The sequence below is a fragment of the Mauremys mutica genome, chromosome 9, assembly GCF_020497125.1.
Source record: "Mauremys mutica isolate MM-2020 ecotype Southern chromosome 9, ASM2049712v1, whole genome shotgun sequence".
NCBI classification, from domain to species: domain Eukaryota; kingdom Metazoa; phylum Chordata; order Testudines; family Geoemydidae; genus Mauremys; species Mauremys mutica.
In genome coordinates, this window is record NC_059080.1 from 49,526,572 (window position 1) to 49,542,207 (window position 15,636).

The 15,636-nt window shown below is 48.7% G+C and overlaps 1 protein-coding gene across 1 annotated transcript in view; it reads left to right on the forward strand.

Moving 5' to 3' along the window:
* LOC123377558 (galactose-3-O-sulfotransferase 2-like) overlaps positions 1-14,672 on the forward strand; it is a 54,754-nt gene extending 40,082 nt beyond the window's left edge. Inside the window, exons 3-5 of the mRNA XM_045030604.1 lie at positions 10,903-11,092; positions 11,946-12,225; positions 13,748-14,672. Coding sequence (XP_044886539.1) covers positions 10,903-11,092; positions 11,946-12,225; positions 13,748-14,572 — 1,295 coding nt within the window. The 3' untranslated portion in view covers positions 14,573-14,672. The remainder of the gene's footprint in view (positions 1-10,902; positions 11,093-11,945; positions 12,226-13,747) is intronic.
* The last annotated feature ends 964 nt before the right edge of the window (positions 14,673-15,636 follow it).

Below are 15,636 nucleotides of genomic sequence, written 5' to 3' on the forward strand. Positions count from 1 at the left end.
TCTGTGCCTTTATGTCAGCGGGCTGCTGGAAACTTAGTGGGCTCTCTCCCAGTACCAAAAGAAAGGGGAAGGGAAGAAGAGAAATCAAGATCCCAAGACTGACAGTCTCCAGGGCCAATCGGGAGAGGCCAACGCTCCAGGTCAGCCTGATTGACATGGCAGATAGACCAATGAGGAAGTCAGGAGCCCAGGACCAGTCCTATGTGTGAGCAGGAGCTGACTGAGCCAGAGTAGGACAGAGCTAAGGGGAAAGCAGCAGCCAGGGCTGAGCTGGGGGCAGAGCAGCAGCACTGAGCCAGAGGAGGTGGAGCTGGAGCCGACCAGGGCCCAGAGCCAGGAGCTGGCACAGCACAGACCAGCTGCGTCGATGGGGAGCTAGGGTTCAGCTACAGCGGGTGCTGTGGGCCCAGAGCTGGGGAGCAGACACTGGCTGTGCCACAAGTAACACCGGAGCCGAGTATGGCTAGCAGCTGCAGAGCGTGAGGGGGGCCCTTGGCAGGGGGCCCAGCACAGGGAGACGTTGCTGGACAACAGGCCTTGCAGGCCAGCAGGGCTGGCTCCAGGCAGCAGCGAAGGAAGCAGGTGCTTGGGGCGGCCAATGGAAAGGGGCGGCATGTCTGGGTCTTCAACGGCAATTTGGCAGTGGGTCCCTCAATCCCTCTCTTCCTCTTTGAGCTGCCGCCGAATTGCCGCCGAAGAATGAAGCGGTGCGATTGAGCTGCTGCCGATCGGCTTTATCTTTTTTTTCCCCCTCACTTCACCACTTGAGGCAGCAAAACAGCTGGAGCTGGCCCCAGAGGGGGGACATGATCCCAATAAGAGGGGCGACACTGGGGAGAGGGGTCACTGCCACCTAGTGCCTGAGGGCTTCTGGCCACCGCCAGAACTGGGTCTGACTCATGGTGTCACTGCAGCATAGCCAGGGCCTGTGGGGAGGCCTGGGATGGGTGAGGAACAGACTGTGACCTTCCCTTACGTCCCAGAGATGGCTGGTTGTGGTGTCCCCACAGGCGGGGTCCTTGTTACTTTAACCCAGTGGTTCTCAACCATGGGTACGCGTACCCCTTGGGGTATGCGAGGTCTTCCAGTGGCTACTCAACTCATCTAGATTGGTGTTTCTCAACCTGGGATTGTGACCCTGAGTGCGGGTCACAGGACAGGTTTAGCGGGGGGGTCACAAGTGCAGGGTTGGCCATGGGGGGGGCAAGTAGGGAAGTTACCCCAGGCCACATGCCACAGAATCTCTGCAAAGCTAAGTTACATGCTTCAGCCCTGGGCAGCAGGGCCTGGGCTTCAGACAAGGCTCACAAGTGAAAACAGGCTCAAGTATCATACTGAAATGAAAGTATAATATTTATATTCCAATTGATGTATTTGATAATTATATGATAAAATGAGGCAGTAACAATGTTTCAGTACTAGTGTGCTGTGACACGTTTGTATTTTTATGTCTGATTTTGTAAGCAAGTGGTTTTTAAGTGAGATGAAACTTGGGGGTATGCAAGACAAATCAGACTCCAGAAAGGGGTACAGTAGTCTGGGAAGGTTGAGAGCCACTGTTTTAACCTTTCCCATTTTTTCTTTATTTTTTTTCCTGTTTCTTGCTGTGGAGGGCACAAGGAGCAATTTGGGAGGTGAAATCCACCCTTCACCAAGGGCCAGGGTGCAGGGTTTGTTGCACAGTGCTCTTCCCACCAATAGTCTGGAATAACAACCACAGTCTCACTGTAGCAGTTGGGCAAGTCACTGGTGTGACGGGTTGGATCACAGAAACCCCATTGGGAGCTGCCACCTGATGTGCCAAGACTACTTCTAGCCCTGCCTTCCCTCCCGGCCCGGAACCCCAGCACCCTGTCTTGATGAGCCAGATGCTCCCATCTGTGCCAACAAAGACCCAGGGTCTGAATTACTTGCCCCAGTGCTGCAGGTTTACCTGAAAGCAGCTAACAGAAGTGTTCCTCTTTAACACTTAGCTGCCCAACTCCGAATGGGGTCTAAACCCAAATAAATCCGTTTTACCCTGTATAAAGCGTATGCAGGGTAAACTTATAAATTGTTCGCCCTTTGTAACACTGATAGAGAGATATGCACAGCTGTTTGCTCCCCCAGGTATTAATACATACTCTGGGTCAATTCATAAGTAAACAGTGATTTTATTAAATACAGAAAGTAAGATTTAAGGGGTTCCAAGTAATAACAGACAGAACAAAGTAAGTCACCAAGCAAAATAAAATAAAATGTGCAAATCTATGTCTAATCAAACTGAATACAGATAATCTCACCCTCAGAGATGCTTCAGTAAGTTTTTTTCCTCAGACTGGACACCTCCCAGGCCTGGGCACAATTCTTTTCCCTGGTAAAGCTCTTGTTCCAGCTCAGGTGGTAGCTAGGGGATTCTTCATGATGGCTCCTCTCCTCCCTTTGTTCTGTTCCACCCCTTTATATATCTTTTGCATAAAGCAGGAATCCTTTTGTCCTTCTCTGGGTTCCCATCCCCTCCTTCTCAATAGAAAGACACCAGGTTAAAGATGGATTCTAGTTCAGGTGACATGATCACCTCACTGCAAGACTTCATTGCCCACATGCCAGCACACACATATACAGGAAGACTTACAGGTAAAACACACCCATCTGCAGACAATTGTCCTGGTTAATGGGAGCCATCAAAATTTCAAACCACCATTAATGGCACACACTTTGCATAATTACAATAGGCCCTCAGAGTTATATTCCATATTTCTAGTTTCAGTTACAAGAGTGATACATTTATACACAAATAGGATGATCACACTCAGTAGATTATAAGCTTTGTAATGATAACTTACAAGAGACCTTTTGCATGAAGCATATTCCAGTTACATTATATTTACTCATTAGCATATTTTAATAAAATTATATAGACTGCAATGTCACAACTGGGTCTTCATAAATGTGGATCTTCACCCCACCACTGGCCTGAATCCTAAGTGACCATGATGAGACTTGGGGTTCAGCCTCCCAGGAATCCTGGGCCCAGCCTTTTTGGGGTTACAAGGACCCTGCTGCTCAGGAGAGCAGAAGGGGAGTCCTCAAGGTCAGGCAGGCCTCTGGGTAATGGAAGTGGGAACAAGGACTCAGATCCTTTCACTAGCCCATTCTAACAGGGTAGTGCAGAAGTCAGGAAAGTTCTCCTCAATAACAGGACCATCCCCCCCTTTCATTTAGCAAAGAGCTGCCTGTAGTGGGAGGCCAATGGCATATAGGTCCTTAGCAGTGAGGATTCACTCCTTGGACACAAATCAGATAAAGGGGAAGGGGAAAAAAAATCTACCTTGTGGCAAGATGTTTTTCCCCCACGTTTTTGGGTGGAGGTTCAGGCTGGTACAGTTTGTTAATTTTAAGAGGAACCCCTAGGTGTTTGAACCTGCACCTTTTTGCTGCCAACATCACCTGGCAGAAGGGTTACATACATGTGCGAGGCCAACAAAAACCGGAGGTGTAATACAGCAAAATGTGACCGACAGTTAGACCCAGGCTGTGTAACTGTGTGTACAAAAATATACAGAGATAATATACAACCATCAACGGGCAACAATTGCAATTCCCTCCTTGTCCTCCAGTGCCAGGACTGGAGCCAGGGGCAGCTCCAGGCACCAGCATGCCAAGTGCGTGCTTGGGGCGGCAAGCCACAGGGGGCGCTCTGCTGGGCTCCGCGAGAGTGGCAGGCAGGCTGCCTTCAGCGGCATGCCTGCGGAGGGTCCGCTGGTCCCGCGGCTTCAGCGGACCTACCACAAGCTGCCGCTGAATTCGCGGGACTGAGGACCTCCCGCAGGCAAGCCGCCGAAGGCAGCCTGCCTGCCGTGTTTGGGGCGGCAAAATGCCTAGAGCCGCCCCTGACTGGAGCCTTACTCTTCGCTGCCAGGAAGAAGATGGAGTCATAATTCTCCCACTCTGAGCTATGTGCGTGCGTGTGGCTTCCCTTCAAGATTACAAAAATCATGAGACTCTCACTGATGGTTTTCCCATATCTGCCTCCTGATGCATGAACTCCCAGGTATGGGACGAGGGTTTGCACCTGTCTCTTGTTCTCCTGTGTATCGGCAGTGTCATCTCAAAGCTCCTCTTGCACCCAGTGAACACGTAGCCATTTGCATTTGCACCCAGTGGACACGTAGCCACTCCCTTTGTCCCAGCCCGTCCCAGCCTTTTATAGATGTGATTGATTGCTAGAAATAGTGGCACTAACACGAGACACTAGGGGAGCTGGAACGAGAGGGAAGTGTATTTGGCTGGTTTGCAAAGGACACTCATTCAAGCTCACTGTGGTGAAGTTGGAGACAGCATGAAAAGCCTAGTATGCTCTTGGAGGTAAGAAGACAGCAAGGGGCAAAGAAGTGATCATGGGGGTATGATCAAGCAATAGTTTTATAGGAAACGTTAGTGAACGTGTTGGCTAAGCTGTGTAAATAGTTCATATGTCTCTGAGCTCAGCCCTGGCTTGATCCAGGGCCAGAGATTAATTGTGACCTGGCTGTTCCTTGCTGGGATCCAGGTGTGGGTGCAAAGCTGGGAAAGCAGCCTTTAAGGAATATTTTAAATTAAATCACAGTGTAATTTTGTCACATGTCTCTGAAGCTGCTGTTTCCTTCCACTTTGATCCAAAGGGTCAAAAGTTTGTCCAAATTCTTTTTTTAACATTTACATATAATATTTGAAATATCAGAATATCAGAGTTCGGCGCTATAGTTTTGGCAGGGAAGGCACTTTCAGCTAGACCCCTGTTTTCAAGTGCTTTTATAGCCCATCGCTCAGTGTTGTGTGGCCCCTCTGGGCAGGGGCGGCTCCAGGCACCAGCGCACCAAGCTCGTACCTGGGGTGGCAAGCCGTGAGGGGCGACCTGCTGGACGCCATGAGGGCAGCAGTCAGGGAGCCTTCGGCAGCATGCCTGCGAGAGGTCCACCAGTCCCATGGCTTTGGCGGCAATTTGGCAGCGGGTGCTCTGAAGGCGCAGGACCGGCGGACCTCCCGCGGGCATGCAGCCGAATCCGCGTTACAAGCAGACCTCCCGCAGGCATGCCGCTGAATCTGCGTTACCAGTGGACCTCCCGTAGGCATGTTGCTGAAAGCCGCCTGCCTGCCGTGCTTGGGGTGGCAAAATACATAGAGCCACCCCTGCCTCTGGGACTGATCCACCAATGACTTGACTCTTCTACAGCACCCAGCTGGAGGATCCTTTAGTTCATGCTGCAGAAGCTCATTGAAATGTAGGGCTGGAAGGGATCTCAAGAAATCATCTAATCCATCCCTCTGTGCTGAGGTAGGATTAAATATACCTAGACCATCCCTGTAGGTGTTTGTCTAGCCTGTTCTTAAAAACCTGCAATAACAGGGTTTCCACAGCCTCCTTAGGTAACCTCTTCCACTGCTTAATTATCAGGTAGCCTAAATCTCCCTTGCTGCAAACTAAGCTGATTACTTAATTGTGAGGCTTCCAAGGTGGCACAAGACCAGGAGTACCAACCTCTGGGCAGACTGTTAAAAATAATAGAGCACAAACCCCAAGTTGGTCGTGAGTTCTAAACTTAGATTTCACCAACCAACTCACCAAGTGCAAACTCCTCAGGTGCATTAACAGCCTTAAACACAGTCACAGATAGCCCTCTTGGATACTCCTGTCTGTCTTGTCACCATGTTTCTGTGATAGATGGCCCTTAAGACAAAGAATCACAGCAATATTCAGGTTACTCCCAATCCCAAAGGATCAGTCACTTACCCCAGGTCAATTGTGCCTTAGGTCTCACATCAAGACAATACTTGCAGCAAATCCTATAATAAATTATATGAAGATTAATTAAATAGGAAAATAGAGTTATTTATGAGGTTAAAGCAAGTGAATATGGATTCTCAATCTCTTTCTTATGCCTAGGAAACTCCTTGTCCCCCTAGGGTCTGTCTATACTGCAAAGAAAAACCCACGGCTCGCCTGTGCCAGCTGACTCAGGTTTGCAGGGCTCAGGCTGCGAGGCTGCTTAATTGCAGTGTAGATTTCACAGGGTCCTAGAGCCCAGGATCCAGCCCAAGCCCATAAGTCTATACAGCAATGAAACAGCCCTTTAGCCTGAGTTCTGTGAGCCCAAGTCAGCTGGCATGGGCCAGCTGTGGGTTTTTCTTTGCAGTGTAGACATATCCCCAGAGCCCAAGCAGCATAGAGATCCTTAGGTCCTTTTGTTGGGGGGTTTCATCTCCCTTCTGCCATGTGCTCTCAGCTGATGGGAAGAGTCCATTCCTGTGATTTATCTTCATGGGGAGGGGAGCAGAACAATGAGCTTTTAGTCCTTTTGTTGACAATTTCGCAATCCAGATGTAGGGAGTTTCCAGTTGTAAGATCCACCCAGAGCTGGTCTGGTATTGCTGGGTCTCCTCTTTTGGAAGGGGCGTAACAGTTTCTTGTGTGGTGATTCATTTAGTCACAGAGGCTCATGCTTAGGTTTGCCAGTCCTCCAGGATAGTCTTGGAGTCTCAGGAATTAAAGATTAATCTTTAATTAAAAAGTATGTTTTGTGATGAAATCTCCAGAGTACATCCAACCAAAATTATTAAGCCTGCTCATGCTTCACCTGCACAAATATTACATTACAGATATTACACGTGGGCTTAATGTAGGCAGCAACTCACAAGCATTCGATAGAGTCCAGACACGAAACACTTTCTTATCATTCTAATACCTGTCCTACCAATGCAAACCTCCAGGTGAGCCAGACAGAGTCCAGTTATGTATCTGGCAGTATTCAGCTGAGCCACGGGGACCTTGGCATGAGCTGGTGCCTGCTAGGTCAGTGTCATATTTGTGTCCTACCTTCAGTGGACATGGAGGACAATTGAGCAACAGTAATACGTGTAGATAGTGGAGGTCCATAGTGCTGAATGGCCATGATCACAGTCTTCTTTATAACAACTTTTTACATAGTTGAAGACTGTTGTCAGGGTCCCCTCTTTCCCCCACCCAGCTCTCCCACCCCAGCCTTCTCTTCTCTGGACTAATCATGTCCAGTTCCTTTAACATTTCCTCAATGGTCATGTTTTCTAAACCTCTGATCATTTTTGTAGCTCTTCTCTGGACTCTCGCCATTTGTCCACATTTCTTGGCATAGCTCTGGAGATCTGGGGTTCAGTAATTGGAAACAATTGAGATGGCCTTTGTGACATTTCTCCTGCTTGTTCTCAGACCAGAGATGGTCTTGGGTGTTAGGTTTGCCTGAGTTTGGTTATCTCATAAATGACCACAATGAAGAATTTCACCATGTTTTTGCACTCTGATAGCTCAGTTGGTTTCTATTAAAACTTCAATTTACCATGGTTTGACTCTCAAGCCTTGGGCCTGCTTTGAAGGAGCCTGGTATAAGACAGAAAAATTCTAAGCAGCTTCCGGAGGTGTGGACATCCAAACCTACACACTGCCTTGTAATCACACATAGTTTGATGCAGTCAGGGCCAATACATTCCTGATGTTACTCCACTGAAGTAAGCAGAGCTACACCAGGGATGGGTCTGGACCCATGTGTTTCAGAATAACAGTCTATTTGATGTACCTACGCTGAAACAGGCACACAGGAATAACTTGTGTCTAAAGTGTAAAGTTTGTCATAGTGATTTGCCAACAACCAGACAAAATTAGTCACATATTATTTGCAACAGGCTGGATCTTCAGTTGGTGTAAGTTAGCACAGCCCCTTTGACACCAGGGGAGACTGTCTAGGTGACTTCAGGAGAGCTGTGTCAGTTTGTACCATTGGAGGATTTGGCCCTATAGCTTAGGTTAGAACGCAGTCTCCCCCAGCCAGCCCACTGCCATAAGGTGACTGCCAGAGCTCCGAGGTGAAGTTCTGGGTCGCTGGCATTTCCACGCACCCATTCACCCTATCCCTGCAGCGGAACAAGCTGCAGGATTTTCAGCAGGCACATGTGCTCCTCTTGGATCCCTGGCCTTGGCTTCAGCAGTTTCCCCAGAGCATTGCGAGGTACTTCCCTCACTCCCCACAGTTCCTGAACAGCAGTGGTTCCTCATCCTGGAGACCAACCTAGAGCTCCCTTACTTCCCATGTGCTACCCAGCTGACGTCAAAGGCAGTGTGTGTCAGCACTGAATGAGTCCCCTTGTGAGCGGGCTTGTGGGAGTGATGTCACCTAGCTAAGTTCCCTCTAAGCCGCACAGCTGCCTATTAAGTGCCATGCAGGCGTTCAGGGCTGTGGTGGGAAGAAATGCCTCTCCCCAAGCCCTGGACATGCCATGGAGCCCCTCCCCTGGCCTCAACCCAGCCCAGCCCTGAACCTGCTGCGGCCAGGGGACAGGCACCCCTCCCCCAGCCCCAACCCAGCCCCGGCCCTGCTGCAGCCAGGCGCCTCTCCCTTGCCCCCACCCAGCCCAGCCTGGATCTGTTGTGGCCGGGGGAAAGGTGCCTCTATCCTGCACCCCAAGTGCTGCTGTGGGGATAGAGAGCTGGGGGGGAGTCCTTTCTCCCCACCATAGCCCCGAGGAATCCCACTGCACCCCAACCTCCTCATCCCCAGCACCACCCCAGAACCTGCACCCGCAGCTGGAGCCCTCACTGCCCCGCACTCCAACTCTTTGCCCCAGCCCTGAGCTCCCTCCCATACTCCAAACTCCTCAGCCCCACCCTGCCATGTGAATTTTGTTATGTGAACCAATATGGAGGTGATGTATATTGGTGCACATAACAAAATTCATTCCGCACATGGGTGGGAAACATTAGAGGGAACATTGCCCTACAGGTTCAGCTGGGCTGAGAAAAAGAGGCATCTGGGCAGGTTCACTGGAGGCGATGGAGCTGGTCTTCTCTCCAAAGACAGAAAAAAATTATGACATGTATAGAGGGTGTGGAAGGGCAAAATAAACCAAGTGGCAGGGATACAACCCTTGTGAGCATAGTATCAGAGGGGTAGCCGTGTTAGTCTGGATTTGTAAAAAGCGACAAAGAATCCTGTGGCACCTTATAGACTAACAGAAGTATTGGCGCCTAAGCTTTCGTGGGTGAATACCCACTTCATCACCCACTTGTGAGCATAGTTACTGAGTGGAGGAGCTGCCTTTGTTGTCGAGGGTTGTGGGTGCAGCTGCAGAGATCAAAGGTCTGTCATCTTCATTTTGGAAGGTGGAATTCTAATCAGCTTTCCATTGCCAACTCTTGCGATTTGATCATGCGTGTTTTTCTGAGATGCTCTGCTTTCTTTTGTAAAAAGGGAAGTTTTGTATCCTGGGGGTTGCAGAGAAAAGCTTGAAAGCATGAAGCGAGAGAACTCTATGGCTCAGGACCCAGTAAGCAAAGAAAAAGAACCAACATTTAGTATTTTTCATAAATACCTCTTGATTTTTAAGCCAATCACATGATTTTGGGGGCCTGACTATTTTTGAGTGCTCTGGGTTGGCACTTGTGTAGCCTGCATGGGCAGGTCAGAGAGCAGCTGGCTGCAGCTTATTTCAGCAGGCTCTAGTTGCTGTTGTGTTCGAGTTATGTGAGGTTTAAATTAAAAGAATGTAATTGTTAAAACACAAGCACTCTTGCTTTACTGCAGAGAACAAGAGTTAACACCAGGGCAGGAGAGGCAGATGCTGATTGATGTGCTCACGCTATCTAACAACATGGAGAGGCCAGAAAGGAGGCAGCTGTAACCATGCGTGGCAAGTTTGTAGAAATTTTGGTGGTGCCCAGAACCTGCCCCCCCAAACTCCACCCCCACCTGCCTAAGGTTCTGGGAGGGGTTTTGGGGGGAGGTCTGGGGTGCAGGTCCTGGGCTGGAGATTAGGGTGCAGGGTGCAGGCTTTGGGATGGAGTTTGGGTGCTGGGTGCAGGCTCCAGGCTGGGGCAGGGGGTGGGTGTGCAGGAGGGGGGTGAGGGGTGCAGGCTTTGGGACGGAGTTTGGGTGCAGGCTCTGGGCTGGGGGTGTAGGAAGGGGTGAGAGGTGCAGGCTCTGGGAGGGAGTTTGGGGGTGGGAAGGGGTGTGTGGGAAAGGGCAGGTGGTGCACCCTCTGGGAGGGGGTGCATGCTCTGGGAGGGAGTTTGGGGATAGGAGGGAGTGCAGGGTGAGGGCTGTGGGGCTGAGGATGAGGGGTTCATGATGCAGGAGGGGGCTCAGGGCTAGGGCAGAGGGTTGGGGTGTGGGGTGAGGGCTGTGGGGCTGAGGATGAGGGGTTCATGATGTGGGGGGGCTCAGGGCTGGGACAGAGGGTTGGGGTGTGGGGTGAGGGCATTAGGACCCTGGGGCAGCAGACAGCAGTTCTGCCAGGAGCCGTTCTACTCCGGCAGCAGGAGCAGGCAGGGGAGAGGCGCCGTGCTGCTTTCTGTCAGGCAGGGACACGGCGGGGTGGGGGGGGGGAGTCGGAGACCCATGGGGGCCGGGGGAGACACCCAGCTCCAAATATTGCTGGAGCAGGGCCCCCAGCCCTGAATATTCCTGGTGCTCAAGCACCGCAAACATATATAACCTGCCGCCTATGGCTGTAACAGCCATTAAGGGATTGTCTGCACAAACATTTAGCTTGTGACAAGCTGGGCTGTAAATCTACCCCTCGCTGGCCTTCCATGCACTAAGTGGCCTTGTGGACCCTGCTGACATGAACTAGCAGTTCCCTAGTGCACTTCAATCTACTCCCTTTTCAAAGTGGGGTAGCTCCTCTGACTGCCAGATACTGGGCATGGCCGACAAGGGGTGAATCACTAGAAATTGTCCTGTTCTATTCAGTCCCTCTGAAGCACCTGGCACTGGCCACTGGTGGAGACAGATGTTCGTATCAGATTGCACAACGGAACTTTAATGCGTGTCAGCAGGGTCCACTCAGACAGTTGCATGCAGCAGGCTAGGGGGACAGATTTACACCCAGCTTGCTGCAAACAAAATGTTTATGTAGACAAGCCCTCAGTTACAAAGAGTGACAGGAAATTTGGTGTGGCTCGAATTGGGAGGACATTAAATTTTATTTTGGACTCACTGGATCTCCATTTCTTTTGCAGGCATTCCAGACTCCTGGGGCTTGTTACTCTTTGGCTGGGAGTCATCTTTCTAGCTGGATTCTTCCATATGAATGTAAACATCACCTCGTAAGTCCACTTTCTACAGTGATAGAACGAGTAAGGAGAACTTGTCACGTGCCCTGTCTGTGCAGGGGCAGCAAGATGATCCATCATATCTTATATTTTTGGATTGCTAAATGTAGCCCTAAGCACAGAGACTAGGGCTAGGATTTTCAAGTCTGGGGGCCTGATTCTATATCTAGCACCTAAATAAGTGACCTATCAACAGTGTAGCGCGCCCAGCAGCTAGGAGTAGCTGCAACAATACTAACACAGAAAGGGGAGTGAGCAGGAGAAGTCAGAGCCCCTCCAAACCCCCTCAGTAACAAATAAGATGATTGTTGTGTGGAGCTGAAAGAGCCATGCAGACTGGCATTTGGAGCTAATGAGGGCAGAAGAGGGGTGTGGCTCATCTATGGTTTCTAGAACTACAGACAAAGTGCTGGATCTTTAGCTGGTGTCAATTGTCATAGCCACATTGACTGCAAGGGAGCTATGCCTATTTACACCAGCTGGGGATCTGGTCTTCAATAGAGCTATGGCCAATTTACACCAGTGGGAGATGTGGCCCATTGACTTCAATGAGGCTATGCTGATTTATGCCACCTGGGGAATGGATCCATTGAATTCAATGGAGTGATGCTGATTTATACTAGCTGGGGAATGGGCCCACTGAGTTCAATGGAGTGATGCTGATTTATGCCAGGTGTGGAGCTGGCCCCAGTTATCCCAAGGAAAGGTAGTTCAGGTTAAACTTTGGTGGCTTTGGAAAAGTAAAGTGGGAGGGGCAGGAGGGTAGGAAATGGCAGGGGAAAGCAGCACTGTCAGGTGGAAGAAATGGATTACAACACTAGAGAAAACATTTCCCATGTGCTTTAAGTTCATACAGAATGTGGAGGTTTTCCACCAAGTACCTGTGGCCCAGTTACCCCCAGATGAACGTGATGTTTCTCAAGACCCACAAAACTGCCAGCAGCACTGTCATGAACATCCTATTCCGGTTTGCAGAGAAGCACAATCTGACCTTAGCCCTTCCTGCTGGCCAAAACTACCACCTGGGCTATCCTCATCGCTTCATGGCTCAGTTTGTAGAGGGATTTAAAACCAGGGGACAAAGCTACAACATCATATGCAACCACATGAGGTTTAACCTCCCAGAGGTGAGATCCTGGACAGTAGCAGTTGGGTATGCATCTTGTGAAATGACTGTGGTGCTGTTATTATCAGGGATCCTAGTTTTCCATGATTAAAAAAAACAAAATTCACCAATAAAAAAACATAGAAATTCATGTTTTTTTTGTGATTAAAATGAAATTCTGAACTTTTGTTACCCTGGCCACAGTATATATAGGTATCAGTTGAACACAATGTTTTATTGATATATTTACAATTTTAAAGCAGGCTTGCAGTTGGAGCCCTGGCCATTCTCCTGATTATCTGAATTGTTTATAATCCAATCTGGCCTTGGTCCCAATTAGATCAGATAATCAGGGTTCCACTGTATAGGTTTTTATTTTCTCACAAATGTAAAAACTAAAGATTCTCTGTAAAAATGCAAATTTCACATTTTTTCCATGGCAAACAGATTTCTAGGATCCCTGGTTATTAGCTAGCACTAAATATCACTCTGCAGAGGCCTTTCCATTCAAGAAGCGCATTGCAATTGGCATGTAAAATGTTTTATGAGTTAGGAATTAGTACATCGGCCTTCAATCACAAAGATCACTAGTACTGGGGAATGGCCATCATTAGCTGGCAATTCCTCTAAGAATCTTAGAACTGACAATTATTTATAAAACAAACAAACAAACAAGACTGGAGTTAACTTGTTTGGCTCAGGGAGGACCCTTTGCTTTGGAAAATAGAGAGTCAACTTCTAGGCCTGGCCATGATCTCTCAGTCTTTCTCTCTCTTCTTGATGGAGTAACTGGGGGTGAATTCCACTCCATGCTCATAAATCCCAAGCATTCAGACTCTGTGTGGAGGGCACAAAATGCAATTTGGGAGGTGAAATCTACCCTTCACCAAGGGCCAGGGTGCAGGGTTTGTTGCACAGCCCTCTTCCCACAGCTGCTGCTCCAGCCAATGGTCTGGAATAACAGCCACAGTCTCACTGTAGCAGTTGGGCTAGTCACTGGGTCTTCATAAATGTGGATCTTCACTCCACCACTGGCCTGAACCAATGTGTCCCTCAGCATCAGCCAAGTGAGGCTGGCCTTGAGCCCACATCCATGGTGTTTAGGGGTGCACAGGTACCTCAGGTACGATACCCCTCTGTGATTGTTCAGCCAGAAAACCCCTCATGCAGCCCATCATAACATGCCAAACTATTCACTCAGCCCTAACAGGAATGAGAAAGCTCCGCTTCCATATGCTTACTACAGTGAGTGGCCAAGGGCCATGTATGCTGGTTTAGCTATACCAGTACAGCAATGCTGGCAAGCCTTCCTAGCACAGAGAGAGAACTGGACCAGTTGCCTACAACCTGTCAGTACAGTGCTTGTACTTAGACTTTCCCACCGTGACTGTTTTAACCCCCTGCAAATGATCTACACTATGCTTGTTCTTTTGGCCTGTTTACCCTTAAAGTCAAGTAGGAGCCATTTTTGTATCACAAAACCTCTCCTATGCATAAGCAAGAGATACATTAATGGCCACATTGTGCTGTCTCCTTATAAACAGGTCCGAAAAGTAATGCCAAACACCACCACCTACTTTTCCATCATGAGAAACCCAGTTTCACTGATGGAGTCCTCGTATGCCTATAATAAATTTTTTACACCAGCATTTAGAAGGTCAAAGGATGTGAATGAGTTTCTGGCATCTCCATGGACATATTACAATATGAGTGAATACAGAAATAATGTTCATGCGAGGAACTACATGTGGTTTGACTTTGGCTATGATAACAATGCAATGGACACTGAGGACTATGTTCAGCGTGTCCTAGCAGAGATTGAACAGGCTTTTCAGCTGATGCTGCTAACTGATTACTTTGATGAGTCCATGGTCCTGCTGAAGGAGACTTTGGGCTGGGAGCTGGATGATGTGGTTTACTTCAAGCTGAATTCCCGAAGCCAGGACACTATCAAAAGCATGACACCTGAGAGCAAGGAAAAGGTAAAAGAATGGTGCTCATTGGACTGGAAGCTCTACCAACACTTCAACAGGACCTTCTGGAGGAGAATTCAGGAGACAATAGGGCTAGAAAAATTGGATCAGGAGGTGAATCTGCTGAGAATGAGACAAAAGGAACTTATGGAGCTGTGTCTCTTGGACCCAATGCCGATAGATAAGACCAAGATCAAAAACAAAAAACTTCAGCCCTTCCAGTCAGGGCGTGCAAATATTCTGGGCTATAATCTTAAAGAAAACATGGCTAATGAGACTCTGAGAACCTGCCTGAGACTGATCACACCTGAGCTTCAGTATATGTCATATCTGTATGCTCGTCAGTTCCCAGAGAAGAATAGGAAGAGCACAGCCTTTTCCTTGTGGCGGAGGTGATAGTGTTGGTGGACTGTTAATATAACCCATAGAGCAATAATGCTTATAACATTCCTATCACCTTGTTCATGTACCTCCCAGAGATGTGTGTTTACATTTTTGTGGCCCAGTGGAGTTAACCCATGAAATTTCCTTACAGAGATTTCAGATCCGTGAGTGGGGTGGGGAGACAGGGTGTGTGTGGCAGGAACACAGCACTCCCCAGCTGACTCCATCTGGCATATGGTTCCCTGGATGTCTTTGCTTGCTCCAGCCTACACCAGGGGCTGGGCTGGGGTGAAATTGGCTAAAGAACCAGGGAGCTGTGATTTGTTCCCTGACTGCCTACTGTCCCTGCTGCCCAGAGCAGATACCGGCCTTTCCTCTGTGGGTGAAATACGAATTTAAATCACAGCATCAGGTTTAGTGCAAATGCCTGCATTGATCTTGTTGTAAATGGAAAATGCTGCAGAGAAGTGACTCTGCAGGAAATTCCCCTTTCCCATTCTAGGGGATTGCCAGTGCAGTACAGGTCAGTTTCGTGCACACAGACATTGCAAAGATCAGACAGCATGTTTAGCAGGCCTCAGGGAAAGCTTTATATTTCAGTTTATTTGATTGTACTTTATATCACAAGCCAGTGGAACTGAGCTCACAGAGTGTAACATGCTGGTTGTTGGAAACACAGGAACAGACTCCTGAGATACAACATCCCTTTGAGTCTGGAATATATTAGCCCTCCGCTCTAAGAGAAGTCATACAGAACTCGCCTGCCATGCCCCTCTGTCCTGGCTATTCGACAGGAAGTGGAATGGTCAATCAGAATGATACACAGGCTTCAGAACTCCAACTAAAGATGTAAAATATTTTGGCCACATAGTTTTGTCCCATTTTACCTCATATAAGAGATAAAAGACTTCCATGGGAATCATCATCATGTCAGCAGTTTAAACAGCATGGTTACATGAGGAGCTCTTCTCTTTAGACACACTCCATTTTGTTTAAATCAAATCAAATCAAAGCCTTCCCTGTGTAAGGCCTCACTCTCTCCTTCAGAATCTCCATGAACTGTCTCTCCCTGCCTT